The 14110-nt window shown below is 38.4% G+C and overlaps 1 protein-coding gene across 10 annotated transcripts in view; it reads left to right on the forward strand.

Annotated features, from left to right (window-relative positions):
• The window catches only part of Rce1 (Ras converting CAAX endopeptidase 1), a 91869-nt gene that overhangs the window by 59088 nt on the left and 18671 nt on the right, over positions 1 to 14110 (forward strand). For 8 of the 10 annotated variants that reach the window (XM_087204996.1, XM_087204998.1, XM_087204997.1 and 5 more), the window contains 3 exons: positions 3020 to 3141; positions 4360 to 4470; positions 7026 to 7124. In XM_087204996.1, coding sequence (XP_087061122.1) covers positions 3061 to 3141; positions 4360 to 4470; positions 7026 to 7124 — 291 coding nt within the window. In that variant the 5' untranslated portion in view covers positions 3020 to 3060. The remainder of the gene's footprint in view (positions 1 to 3019; positions 3142 to 4359; positions 4471 to 7025; positions 7125 to 14110) is intronic. The other 2 variants (XM_087205003.1, XM_087205004.1) reach the window with 1 other exon arrangement.

Genomic DNA, 14110 nt, shown 5'->3' on the forward strand with positions numbered 1-14110 from the left:
CGCTGCTATGAGCGCGAGCTGGATGGGGCAGGTTCCCTGCGACCCCTGTAAGAATTTCTTAGTACTCTTTACGTGTTGAGGGAAGTTGTAGACAAAGTGAAGTTCATGCATATTTGGAGAAAAGTTCATAAGCCTCCCTTTTGGTGCTCCTTTCTCTGTGCACCCGTGTGTTTTCACAGTATGCTGCCTTCCAAACATTCTGTTGGTCTTTGGTATGTTGCTATTCCCACTGTGTCTTGAGAGAAACAAGACCACTTATAACTCCAGATCAGACGTGTTCACATTGACTGGTGCCCATTATTTGTTACTGTCATTTGTGAGATTCTTCTGCTGCCTCCCTTAAGCCTCTCCCACCTTTTCCCAGTGCATGGATAATCTGAGAGAGAAGCACAGCTTTCCTGGCACAGGCTCTCAGCTCTCTTTGAGGAGACAGTGTTCTTTGATTTGCATTGATTAAGGCAAAGGAAATGAGAAATAGAAGAGACCCAGGCTGAAGAGGGTTCAGAAATAGGGCTCAGTTGAGGATTCCTGGAGCTGTTTACTGGCCTGTGTACATAAAGACAGAGGTTGATAAGAGAAGCAGTTTAGCTTTGTGAAGAGGACTTCAGGATACCAGAGAGCTGGGCTTAATTTTAGCTTGGATACTAACTTCCTGAGTGACATTTGGGAAGAAAGTCACATAAATCATCTGAGCCTCCCTTTTCATATCCTTAACATGAATTTTAGACTTGGTGATATCAAAGGTCCTTTCCAAGGCTAAAGATCCTCTTGAGACTTAAGACCTGTTATCTTCTGGCATTAAAAAAAAATGGCTAGGATAACCCTAGGATAATTCAAGTCTGATACTGTGTTCTGAGGCCTTTTGAGCATACCTTAAGAACTGAGAGTTCTCAGAAACTGTATTAGTTATATAATCCTTGTATCACTGTGATAATTTATACACCTGGGTTTAGCTTGCCTCAGGCTTCAGTGTCTCAGCAGTTGTACTCAGTATTGGATTAAAAAAAAATTTATTACAGATTTAGTAAACAGCAAATCTTTTTTTTTTTTTTGTACTGGGGATCAAACTCGGGTCCTTGCGCTTGCCCAGTAGACGGCAAAACCACTGAGCTAAATCCCTGGCCCAACAGCAAATATATTTTAAAATCTCATATCTGGTAGTTTAGAACTAGCTTTGGAAAAAGACACACAGTGAGGGGAGGTAGATGGAGCTACAATAATTTTATCTTGTCTTTCCCCTTCTTTTTCATACCCTTGAAAGCTTTCTCCAGAGCTTCTTTAGGAAATAGATTGTGCAGAACTATAGTCTGTTTCTTTTTGGGGGGGGGGGGCGTGTACCGAGGATTGAACTTGGGACCTTGTGCTTGCAAGGCAGGCGGCGGAACCACTGGGCTAAATTCCCAGCCCCTGTTTCTTTGTCTTTTAAAAAATCACTTAATTGGCTTCTGCCCACCTTGTCATAGTAACTTTCTATGATTAACTCATTCCTTTGCTACAATGTCAAAAGCATCTGGTGGTACCAGTTATTTTTAGGAGTGAACTTTGACTTTTTAATTAAATGTCTGCTTTCAAAAAGGGTCTGATTTTTTGAGGCTCTTTTTAGGACCAAACTATAGAAAATAGTAATCCACATGCTATATTATCATAGGAATAGCAGTATTTCCCATCTGAATATTGCATATACATTTCAAAACATTTCATTTATGTTATCCAAGTTGATCTATACAACACAGCTGAGAGAGACAGTACAAAGCCATTTTCTTTATTGAAATGAGAAAAATGAAGTGACCTGATCACCACTAGTTCGTGGTAAAATTTGACCCCAAGTTTGTGTTCTCCCACCTCTAGTTCCAGACTTTTAACTCCACACATAACTTTCTCTTCATCATGGTGCCTTGTGGTAGGAAATGTTCCTTCTGGCTTGTATGTTTAATGCAGTCCTAAGAAAAGCTAGCCAGCCAGTCTCAGTCTGCTTTACCATGGTATCTTTGAACAGACTATCTAAAGGAGAGTAGAGAAACACTGAAAACAGAAAAATTAATTTAGAAGCATTTTCTTGCCAGGTGTGGTTGTTGCACTTCTGTAATCCCAGCACTCTGGTAGGTTGAGGAAAGGGAATTGCAAGTTTAAGCTCAGCCTGGGCAATTTAGCAACTTAGTGAGACCCTGTCTCAAAAAAGGGTTGGGGATGTAGCTCAGTGCCAAGACCCTGGATTCAATCCTGAGTTCTGTACTGGAAAAAAAATACACTTTCTCCAGACCCCCTATTCCCTGTAAAGTGAGTTTGTCTTCCTGTTACATCAGGATCATTAAATGCGAACCTATTTGATGACATATTTTTGCCCACTGCACTTATGCAGCTTTTCTGAGTAGTGTTGAGCAGGGGTGCTCAGATCATTACCCATTTAAAAGACTTTATACGAACAGTTCTGAGAGTTATTTTTGTAATTTTTAACCTTTTCTTTATCATAGCACATCTAAAAGAAAGGACACATGCTGGTAACAGTGACTTGTTCAACAGTGATTCTCAAGCAGAAAGAGAGACACTCTCCAGGAGGGGTTTCCTCACCCTTTCTCCTCTCCTTTGCAAGTCTCCCATATTACTGTTTATAGGATGAATTAAGATCACCCATTCATTTCTTAAAAAATAATGTAATTCTGGGCCAGGGATTTAGCTTAGTGGTTTCACCGCCTGCTGCCCAAGCGCAAGTGCAAGGACCCGAGTTTGATCCCTGGTACCAAAAATAAATAAATAAATAAATAAAATAATGTAATTCTTCACTTTAAATTTCCTGAGCTTTCTTTTATTTACAAATGGGAATTGGGTGGGTTTTTAAGTTGCTGGAGGGGCAGCTGCCTGAAAAAATAGTTGTCAGTAGATAGAAATGGCTTCTAAAAGGCATCTTCTCTTATTCTATCCGAGAGCACATGAACAGAACACATTCTATTTAGAGCACATGAACAGCATTCTTGAAGTAGTCATTGTCACTCAAGTTTATCAACATTCTCTGTCCCCTTAGGAATCCATACTTTGCTCACAGCTCATCTCAGTGCTATCCTCATGGAGAGCCACAGTGTGATACAAGATTCTATTCACTTCACTCTGGACCAGATTTTGGAGCAGCATAACCAGGCTGCCAAGGTAATAAGAAATTCAGAACCTCTTATTTTCTTACTAATTCCATAACCTCCTAATTCTCCTATTTTTAAGAAAAAGACAGTGCATAATTACAGAACCTCAGAACCCCCTCTTCCCTCAAAGGCCCATCCTGTTTCTTCTGCTGGTTGGATGTAATAGTACATCCAGGCTAGAAACTCAGGCTTTCACTTAGATGGGTCACTGTAGTTAGCTTACTTATTCTTACCTCGTACTGGGTGAGTTTGAGTAAGCAGGGACAGAAATTATGTAGAAAAATGACTGATATGGTGTCTCTTCTTTATCTGTACATCACCCTCTCTCACACATCCTGGAGCTGCTGCTTCACTAAACCTTGACTTTTCCCTCATCTTCCTAATTCTCTATAATACTATATTTTCTTCGTTTTTATTCTTTTGAGACAGGGTCTTGGTATGTAGTTCAGGCTGGCCTTTTGAACTTTCAGTGATTCTCCTGCCCAAGCCTCCCAAGTGCTGTGGTTACAGGTGTGCACCACCATGCTCAGCTTATAATACTACATTTTCTTACCTGACTTTATGAATTCTTCCATCCTGTGTACTTTTCCTTTGCCAAATTGGGGACCAAACATGGAGCTGCTCTACCACTCAGCTACATCCCCAGCCCTTTTTCTTTGAGACAGGATCTCACTTGGTATGTAGCCCAAACTGGGCTCAAACTTGCAATCCTTCTGCCTCAGCCTCCTGCAATGCTAGCATTATAGGTATGCACCACTTGGTCCTGCTCATCCCGTGTACTTTTTTTTTTGGTACCGGGGATCGAACTCAGGTCTTTGCGCTTGTGTAGCAGGTGGCGAAACCACTGAGCTAAATCCCCGGCCCTCATCCTGTATACTTTTGGTAACACATTTACTACTATATATGGCCCCCCTTTTAAAGAAAAAGCCATTCTAAGACAGCAAAACTTTAAGCTTTTTTTAAAAGTTAGGAAGTGAATCTGTTTTATTACCCAATGTCTTACTGCTTATCTTTTCTAAATGTATCTGTGTCAATAGGGCATTGCTATGGGAGAAGAGAGCATTTTAAAATTTTATTTTAATTCCTACAGGTCATAACATAAAGATATACCATGATCTCAGTGAATAATGTTGTTAGGGGACATCCTGCTGTGACTAAAATCTTTGCTCCCTTTGGGGTTTTCTGAGCCAGCAGTTTGGGATTAATGTGGTCTCCTTATGTTCCATAGGCTCATCAGAAACTGCAGGCCTCACTCTCTGTGGCTGTGAATTCCATCATGCATGTGGTGACTGGAAGCACAAGTGGCAGCTTCCGAAAGACATGTCTCCAGGCCCTACAGGTAGTAGGAGATTGGGGATGCTTAAAATCGCCAGGATTTTAACAACATCATGCCTATCTTTGTACTGTGTATAGTGCTTTTACAAACATTATTTCATTTGCTTCTGTTGTGATTATACATAGTACCAGGTCTAACTGTTTTAAGAACTATTCATAGAATGAATTATAGTGTGTACTATTTCATAAATAAGAGAAGTTTTTTATAATTTCTACTTTAGGTCACACCGATGGTTAAGAATGTGCTAAGATTAGATCCATGATTTTCAGTTCCTTGTTGAAGAATGCTCTGTTACCTAATGGTGACAAAACACATTGGAAATAACTAAACAATCATAAATACCGAGCAGTCCCATTTATGTGACAATATAGAGCTTTGGAATCAGAGGGTTAGGTTCAAGTCTTGACTCATTTACTTATTTGCTATATGGACTCAGGTCTATATTGAACTTCTCTAAACCTTGTCTATAAATTAGAAAAAAAATATAGATACCCCTAGAGTGATGATGGCTAAATGTGTATCATGGTCTGAATATTGGTATTTCCTCAAAATTCACATATTGAAATCTAAAATTATGGATTTAAGAGGTACAGGGTTTTGGGGAGATAAATAGGTTGTTAGGCTTTATTCCTTATTAATGAAATTAGTATCCTTAATAAAAAGAGGCCCTCAAAAGACCCTTTCCCCTTCTGCAATGTGAGGGCACAGGGAGAAGTAAGCAGTATGTAACTCTGAAGAATTCAGCCATCTTGGTACACTAATCTTAGGCTTCCATCCTCCAGAACTGTGAGAAATAAATTTCTATTATATAAAACCTCTGGTCTGTGGTAATTTGTTACAGGAACCCAAACAGCCTGAGATTATGTGAAAGTGTACAGTACATGATAGGTTCTCAGTAAATGCTAGTTTCTTTCCTTTTAAGACTGTGTGCTATTTGGTATTATCAGTGAATAACATACTCATTCCATGGTAGTTTCTTCATTTTTATGTAATTTTGGGTTGTATTTTTGTGGTACTGGGGATTGAACCAAGGACATTGGACATTCTAAGCTACATTCCCAGTGCCCCCACACCCCCGCCCTTTTTTTTTTTTGGTACTGGGGATCGAACTCGGGTCCTTAACTTGCAAGGCAGGCGGTGGAACCACTGAGCTAAGTCCCCAGCCCTCTACCCCTTTTTTTGAGACAAGGTCTTGCTACATTACCAGGCTGATCTCAAACTTGTGATCCTCCTGCTTCAGCCTCCTGAGTAGCTGGGATTACAGGGCTGTGCCATTGTGCCAGCCATTTTTATGTACTTTTTGATCTTGAGAAGATAATATAACACAGAGAAAAATTTAAATACACAGTAGCTAATAAATTTTAGCACTATAATTTTAATTTTTGTGCATTATATATATAGTCATAACTAAAGCGTTCTGTTTTGATACGTAAATTGACATTTTACCTGTTTGAACAGTTTCAGATTTAGTTTTGGTTAACCAATATTCCTCTGCATTGTTTTAATCTAATTTAATAAACTATTCCTCAAATGTTAGACATTTAAGTTGATAACATTCATTCTCCTGATATAAATAGTACTTCGTTTACTACCTCTTGTTATATCTTCCTTATTTTGAATTATTTCCTAGAATAAATTTCTGTAAAAAGAGTTAGTTACTGGGTCAAAGCCTGTAATACCTTTATAAGCTAATAAGTTTTTTTTGTTTGTTTCTTTGCCAGTACCATGCTGTTTTTATCACAGTAGCTTTGTAGTATAGTTTCAAGTTGGGGGTTGTAATACCCCCTGCCATGTCTCTGTTACCTAGAATTGCTTTTGCTTTTTTTTTCTTTGTATAGGGAATCAAACTCAGGACCTTGTGCTTGCGAGGCAGGTGGCAGTATAAGCTAATATGTTTTATTATAACTTTCCCTTTCTGAGTCACACAAAATAGTGAAAAGAAACTCTAATTTTTGTTCTACATGTAAGATCTTGGGTGGGTCACATCTTTTTAAATTTTAACTTTCTCATCTATAAAATTAGTATGTTGTAGTAGGTGATAACTCTGGCTCCCTTCTAATATCCTGCAATTTGACATTAAAGTGTCAAAAGCCATTAACCCATCTCCATGGGTGCAGACTATACTCTTTGGTTCCTGTTCTCCCTAAAAAGTTTGAAGAGCTCTCATATCTGCCTTAGTGGGTCAGGGGAACCTTAGCTTTTTCAGAATCTGTTTTACAGAAGAACAGTTTATGTAACTCCTTCACGAACAGAGGGATCTCTGGGATATTTATCTGCTGTAGACTTAGGAGAAAAAAGACCTTGTTTGAAGAATCTTGCTAAGGTAACAGAAATGAAAAGAGATATAGAAGCTATTACTACCTGTCTCTTGCCAAGTATCTTAGACATTTTTTTCTCCTCTTTTGATCCTATAGAAATGAAGGACATGCTAAGCACAGTATGGGGGATGTCAATGTCCCATCTACCTCATCATTTCCCCATTTAAACTTCCTGTGAGTACTTAGCCCTTGGTTTCCAGTACTGGAACTCAGCATCTTCTCTGTCTGGGTCTATTTTAGGCAGCTGACACACAGGAGTTTGGGACCAAACTGCACAAAATATTTTGTGATATCACCCAGCACCGATTTCTTCACCACTGCTCATGTGAAATGAAACAAGTAAGTGTAAAGTAATAATCAGTACTTTGATGGAAGACTTTCATTTTGATATGTGAGAATCTTAAATTCAGGGTGAGTAGGTACCTGTGCACTAACAGTCTGAGGCTAGCCTTTCAGCAAGAAAGCCTGTTGTTTTGAAAAACTTTATAAAACAAGTATTACATAGAGGTTGAGAGGACAGTAAGATATCCCTTGAATTCTGTTTCTGCCACTAACTAGTTGTTGGCATTACTGTGGAAGTTATTTAATCTTTCTAAACCTCAGCTTCTTTATCAGTAAAAATAAGAATGATGCATACCTAAAGTTACTGTTATGAAGTCTGAATAAGATCATGTATGTAAAATGCTCAGTGTGTAGCTACTATTATAATGGTGATTATATGATGGGATCATTATAATTAGTGTTGCCTAATAAAAAATACATCTTCATCTGTTTACCTTTATGGATGCTGGAGCTCTAGATTTGCATTACTTAGGGTCTCTACTCTCTAGGAGGTCAAATAGCTTCAGCTGGATTTGTGGTAGACTCCCTTAACAAGGGAAGGGAGATTATAGCTAGAAAATTCTATATATCTTCAGATTACAGGTAGAGCTGGTATTACTGGTGTAACTGAAGCCTACCTCTCTGGCTTTCTTGGCTCTAATCAGTAGGATTGACTTTTCGGGACTTTTTTATAGGATGACTAAATAAGAGATTTTAAAAAAGAGATTAATACTGAAATTATTGCTACTGCTTCACCAATGGCTTCTGGCCAAGATGGAGTAACCGACTAGATTTGCAGTCCTACCTGAAATAGAAATTTTGGACACAGTATATGAAACAGTGGCTTGAAGATAATGGACATCAGGCAACAAATAGAATGGTCATTCCTAAGTAATAAAAAGCAAAAAATTTTTTGCTTCATCAAACAAAATGATGATTGCCCTGGCATATCGCCTAGAGAAAAAGTATGAAGGCCATGGAAAAAGGAGAGGGAGTCCAGGCAAAGCCAGTAGTCTCCCTAAGTTGAATAGATGGAGCTGGGATTCCAGGGATGCTGTCTCAATCCATCTTGTGTTGCTATAACAAAATACCTGTGGCTAGATACCTTATAAAGAAAAGAGGTTTTATTAGCTCATGATTCTGGTGGCTAGAAAGTCCAGATGGCATTATATCCAGTGTCTGATGAGGGAGGAAACAAGATTGAGGGGGAAGGCTAGGCTCTAATCTACTCCTGTGAGACGTGACCCATTTCATGAGATTCAACCCACTTCATAAGAACATTAATGGCTGGTCTCACTGAAGTACTCATAACCAGATCACCTCCTACTAGGCCCTACGTCCTAAAGGTCACAGCACCTTTCATTACTATTACATTGGGGAACAAGCCTTGCATATGAACCTCTGGGGAGCAAACCATTTCCAAACCATAGCAGATGCCGAGGCAGCTAAAGTTTTCAAGGAATAGTATGATTGAAGAGAGAGCTGGACAGAGAGAAAATTCTGGACAGCTGCAGTAGAGTTCCCTCTCTACTATTCATTTAAATGCTACTCAGTTCATATCTGTGAGGAAACTATCCACTGTAAAGACTCACTCAAAAGGATTAGAGAAACAACAAGTACATCGTACACAGATCTAGAAACAGTAACTGTTCCCACTGTCCAGAGAGGAAAACATCATAGTTTATGGAGCATCAGGTAGAATACTAAGAGTATTATCTCAGGAGTGGAGAAAAAGTAAACCTATAATGAACACTAGTCCTTTCCTAACAAAGCTCGAAAGCACAAGCAAGACCCAAAAGGATCAAACTAATTGCAAGTAACTCAATGACATTATCAAACAAATGAAGTAAATATTTATAAGAATATAGGAATATAGCAATATCCAGTACTCACCAAGTAATATTCATAGAACCTGACATCCCATAAACAATTAACAGCTTTTCTAAGAAGCAAGAAAAAACAGCCCACAATGAGAAAATATAATCAAAACTGATCCAAAACTGATATATCAGGTAGAATTCGTAAAGACAAGCCAAGTATGGTGACATACTTGTGTAATCCCAGCAGTTAGGAGGCTGAGGCAAATTCAAAGCCAGCCTGGGCTACATAATGAGTTCAAGGCTGAACTATTTAACAAGAACTCGGTCTCAAAAAAGAAAAAAAAAGAAAGTTATTATTACTACTTTTAATATGCCACAATTTTTTTTGCAATGTAGTCATTTTTGTGAGGGTGGGAAGTTTGATCTCAAAAACAATGTTCCATTTTTATGATCTTTTACAGAGAAATTACTATCCTGGCTGATATTAAAAATATCTTTTTAAAATCTCTTTTTTTGCAGTGTTGGGGTCAAACTTAGGGCCTTGAACATGCTAAGCACTCTACCACTGAGCTACCAACCCCCTACCACCAGCCCTCAAAATATCTTTAATCTTGCAGGACTCACACAATAAAGGGAAAACTCCTACACTTACTCAGTTGTGTATACACACTCAGTAGAAAACAAAAAGTCATTAATAGCAGCAATTTCTCTTAAGAAAATATACAATTACAGTGGTACCTCAATTCACAAACTTAATTCTATTATTCTGGTCACAAACCGGATTGGGCAAGAACCAACCAAATTTCCTCATAAGGTCAACATTGAACCTAACCACTGAATTTGATTTGGTTCTCATACAATTTGGTTTGTGACCAGAACCATGGAAAGAATTAAGTTTGTGAAAAATAGACCACATACTCGCTCATAGAACATGTTTAAGTAAGTGCTAAGGAATTGAAGTTATCCCCTGTATATTATCAGACCATAGTGCGATGAAATTAGAGATCAATAGCAAAAGAAACCACAAGAATTTCATAAACACATGGAAATTGAACAACACACTTCTGAATAACCAGTGGGTCACAGAAGAAATTAAAGAAGAAATCAGACAGTTCCAACAATTAAATGACAATGACAATACAACATATCAGAATCTATGGGACACAATGAAAGCAGTCTTACGAGGGAAATTCATAGCAGTGAATACTCATATTAGGAAAACAGAGCGAGCCCAATGAAACAACCTGATGCTGAACCTCAAGCTTCTAGAAAAAGAAGAGCGGGACAAACCCAAAGCTCATACAAGGGAGGAAATTATAAACATCAGAGCAGAAATCAATGCAATGGAGACTAAAAGAACAGTACAAAAAATCAATGAAGCCAAGACTTGGTTCTTCAAAAGAATAAACAAAATTGACAAACCCTTAGCCAACCTTATCAGAAAAAGGAAAGAAAAGGCCCAAATCCATGCAATTAGGAATGAAAAGGATGAAATTACAATGAACCCAGCAGAAATCCAGAGGATCATCAATACTTACTTTGAGAACCTATACGCCAATAAGATGGAACACACAGAAGAAACGGACAGATTCCTAGATAAGTATGAATTACCAAAGTTGAACAAAGAAGACCTAAAAATTTTAAACAACCCAATATTAATCAATGAAATTGAAAATGTAATTAAAAACTTACCAACTAAGAAAAGCCCTGGTCCTATTGGCTTCACTGCCGAATTCTACAAGACATTTAAGAACTACTGCCACTACTGTTTAAACTCTTCAGTGAAATAGAAAGGGAAGCAATACTCCCGAATTCATTCCTGGAAGCAAGCATCACCTTGATCCCCAAAGCAGAGAAAGAGAAAAAGAGAACTATAGGCCAATCTCACTAATGAACATATATGCAAAAATCCTTAATAAGATACTGACAAATAGAATGCAGAAGATCAAACACCCTGACCAAGTGGGATTCATCCCAGGGATGCAGGGATGGTTCAACATACACAAATCAATAAATGTATACACTATATCAATAGAGCCAAGGACAAAAACCATATGATCATCTCAATAGATGCAGAAAAAGCATTCAATAAAATCCAACATGCATTTATGATAAAAACCCTACAAAAATTGGCATAGATGGTCTCTACCTCAATCTGATAAAAGCTGACTGTGAAAAACCAACAGTAAATGTCATACTAAATGGTCAAAACCTGAAATCCTTCACACTAAAATCAGGAACAAGACAAAGATATACACTATCACCACTCCTGTTCAATGTAGTCTTGGAAACATTAGCCACAACAATTAGACAAGCAAAAGACATAAAAGGAATAAAGATAGGAAATGAAGAAGTCAAATTGTTCTTATTTACACATGACATGATACTCTATATAGAAGACCCGAAGAACTCCACCAAAGGTCTTCTAGACTTAATAATCAAATTCAGTAGAGTAGCTGGATACAAGGTCAACATACAAAAATCAATAGCTTTCCTCTCACGAACAACAGACTCACTGAGAGAGAAATAAGGCAAACAATTCCTTTCACAGTAGCATCCAAGAAACTGAAATACCTAGGAATCAACCTAACAAAAGAAATCAAAGACCTCTTCTCTAAAAACTATAGCACTCTGAAAAGAGAGATTGAGGATGATATCAGAAAATGGAAAGACATCACTTGCTCCTGGGTAGGAAGAATCAACATAATGAAAATGGCCATACGTCCAAAACTACCACATAGATTCAGTGCAATCCCAATTGAAATTTCAGCAGCATACTTCACAGACCTTGAGAAAACAATCCAAAAAATTCATTTGGAACAAGAAGAGATGGGCTGGGGATTTAGCTCAGTTGTTCTGCCACCTGCCTCGCAAGCGCAAGGACCCGAGTTTGATCCCCAACACCAAAAAAAAAAAAAAAAAAAAAAAGGAAGAGACCTAGGACAGCAAAAGCAATTCTAGGCAACAGAGACATGGCAGGGGGTATCACAGCCCCCCACTTGAAACTATACTACAAAGCTACTGTGATAAAAACAGCATGGTACTGGCAAACAGACCGGAGGACCAGTGAAACAGATTAGAAGATGCAGAAACAACTCCAGACACACTCAGCCACCCCATCTTTGACAAAGGAGCCAAATACCCTCACTGGAGCAAAGATAGTCTCTTTAATGGTGCTGGAAAAATTGGGTTTCAGCTTGCCAAAGATTAAAACTAGACCTATATTTCTCACCATGCACTAAAGTAAAATTTGAAATAGATTAAAGATCTAAATATTAAAAAAGAAACACTGAACCGGCTGGAACAGAGGTTAGGTAGAACTCATGAAGACATTGGTGTAGGAAAAGATTTTATGAACAAAACCTCAGTTGCCCGTGAACTACCACAAACAATCAACAAGTGGGATCTCTTCTTATTAAAAAGCTTCTGCATAGCAAGAAAGCCACCAACAGTGTGAAGAGACAACCCAGATTGTGGGAAAAAAATCTTCACCTGCTGTTCCTCAGACAAAGGTCTACTATCTTGAATCTATAAAGAACTTAAAAAAATCAGACCTCCTAAATTTAAAGACCCAGTCCAAAAATGGGCATCTGAAATGAACAGACATGTCTCAGACAAAGAAGTAGAAATAGCAAATAAACATATGAAAAAATGTTCAACATCACTTGTCATTCGAGAGATGCAAATGAAAACAATGGTGAGATTCCTCCTTACCCCAGAAAGAATGGCTGCTATCATGAAATCAACCAATAACAAATGCTGGCGGTGGTGTGGGAAAAGAGGAACCCTGCTCCACTGCTGGTGGTAGTGTAGACTGGTGCAACCACTGTGGAAATCAGAATGGAGATACCTCAAAGAAGTCTCATTTGACCCATGTATCCCTCTGCTGGGTATCTTCTCCAAAGAATTAAAAGAATCATACCATAGTGATGCATGTGTACCCATGTTCATAGCAGTACAATTTGTAATAGCTAAAACTTGGAAGCAGCCCAATTGCCCATCAACTGGAGACTGGATAAAGAAAATGTGGTTTTTTAAATAAAATGGAGTACTACGCCATAAAAAATGAGAAATTAGAGACATTTATAGCTAAATGGATGGACATTGAGGCCATACTCTTAAGTGAAATAAATAGGACACACATGTATAAATACCAGTTTCTCTAGTGTGAGGAACTGAAAGTGTAAATAAAGACTAAAACGTATAATAGATAATGTGAAATAGGAAGAAAAGAGGCGAAGGGGTAGGGATAGTGGGAGGGGCAGGGGAAAGGATAAAAGGGAAAGGAAAAATGATGAGAAAAGGAAAAAATGGAAACAAAGTCTTTGTGAATAGGGAAGAGTGGAGGGGGTAAAGGGAGGGCTAGGAATGGGGAAAAAATAATAACCAAGATGCATCATGTAAAGGTACAAGTTCCCAATGAGAAATGTAAGTGTGTTGTATACCTACAATGTACCAATAAAAGAATTTAAGTAATAAAAACAAACAAACAAATGCTGGTGGGGCTGTGGGGAAAGAGGAACTCTGCTCCACTGCTGGTGGGAGTGTAGACTGGTGCAATCACTGTGGAAATCAGTATGGAGATACCTCAAAGAACTAGGACTGGAAATCCCAATTGGCCCAGCTATTCCCCTGCTGGGTATCTTCCCCAAAGAATCAAAAGAATCATACTGCAGTGATATATGTGCACCCATGTTCATAGCAGCACAATTTGTACTAGCTAAAACTTGGAAGCAGCCCAATTGCCCATCAACTGGAGACTGGATAAAGAAAATGTGTTTTTTTCTAAAATGGAGTACTGGGCCAGGGATTTAGCTCAGTGGTTTCACCTCCTGCTGCACAACCGCAAGGACTCGAGTTTGATCCCTGGTACCAAAAACAAAGAATTAAGTTTGTGAACCAAGGTACCACTGTAACAAGAATGAACACTGAGCTGTGAGAATAATTTAATTACATTTAATTGGCATTCCTTTTGGGGATGAGGGATTAAACTCATTATCAAAAAATCCTTATAGTACATAGTATTATGTCCCTGCTGCCATGTCACAGGAGGCTTGCCAAGGCAAGTAAGGTTCAGGCCCCACAGAACTTTAATCAAGTGCAACTATAAGTAATACTGAAGAAAGCTTACCATCTCACCAGTGTGTACTACTTCTAAGGCATTCAATTGGCTTACCTTTTGCA

Source organism: Heterocephalus glaber, unplaced genomic scaffold (genome assembly GCF_053883595.1).
Source record: "Heterocephalus glaber isolate CG9 unplaced genomic scaffold, H.glaber_assembly_v1.0 deba00000594, whole genome shotgun sequence".
Classification (NCBI taxonomy): domain Eukaryota; kingdom Metazoa; phylum Chordata; class Mammalia; order Rodentia; family Bathyergidae; genus Heterocephalus; species Heterocephalus glaber.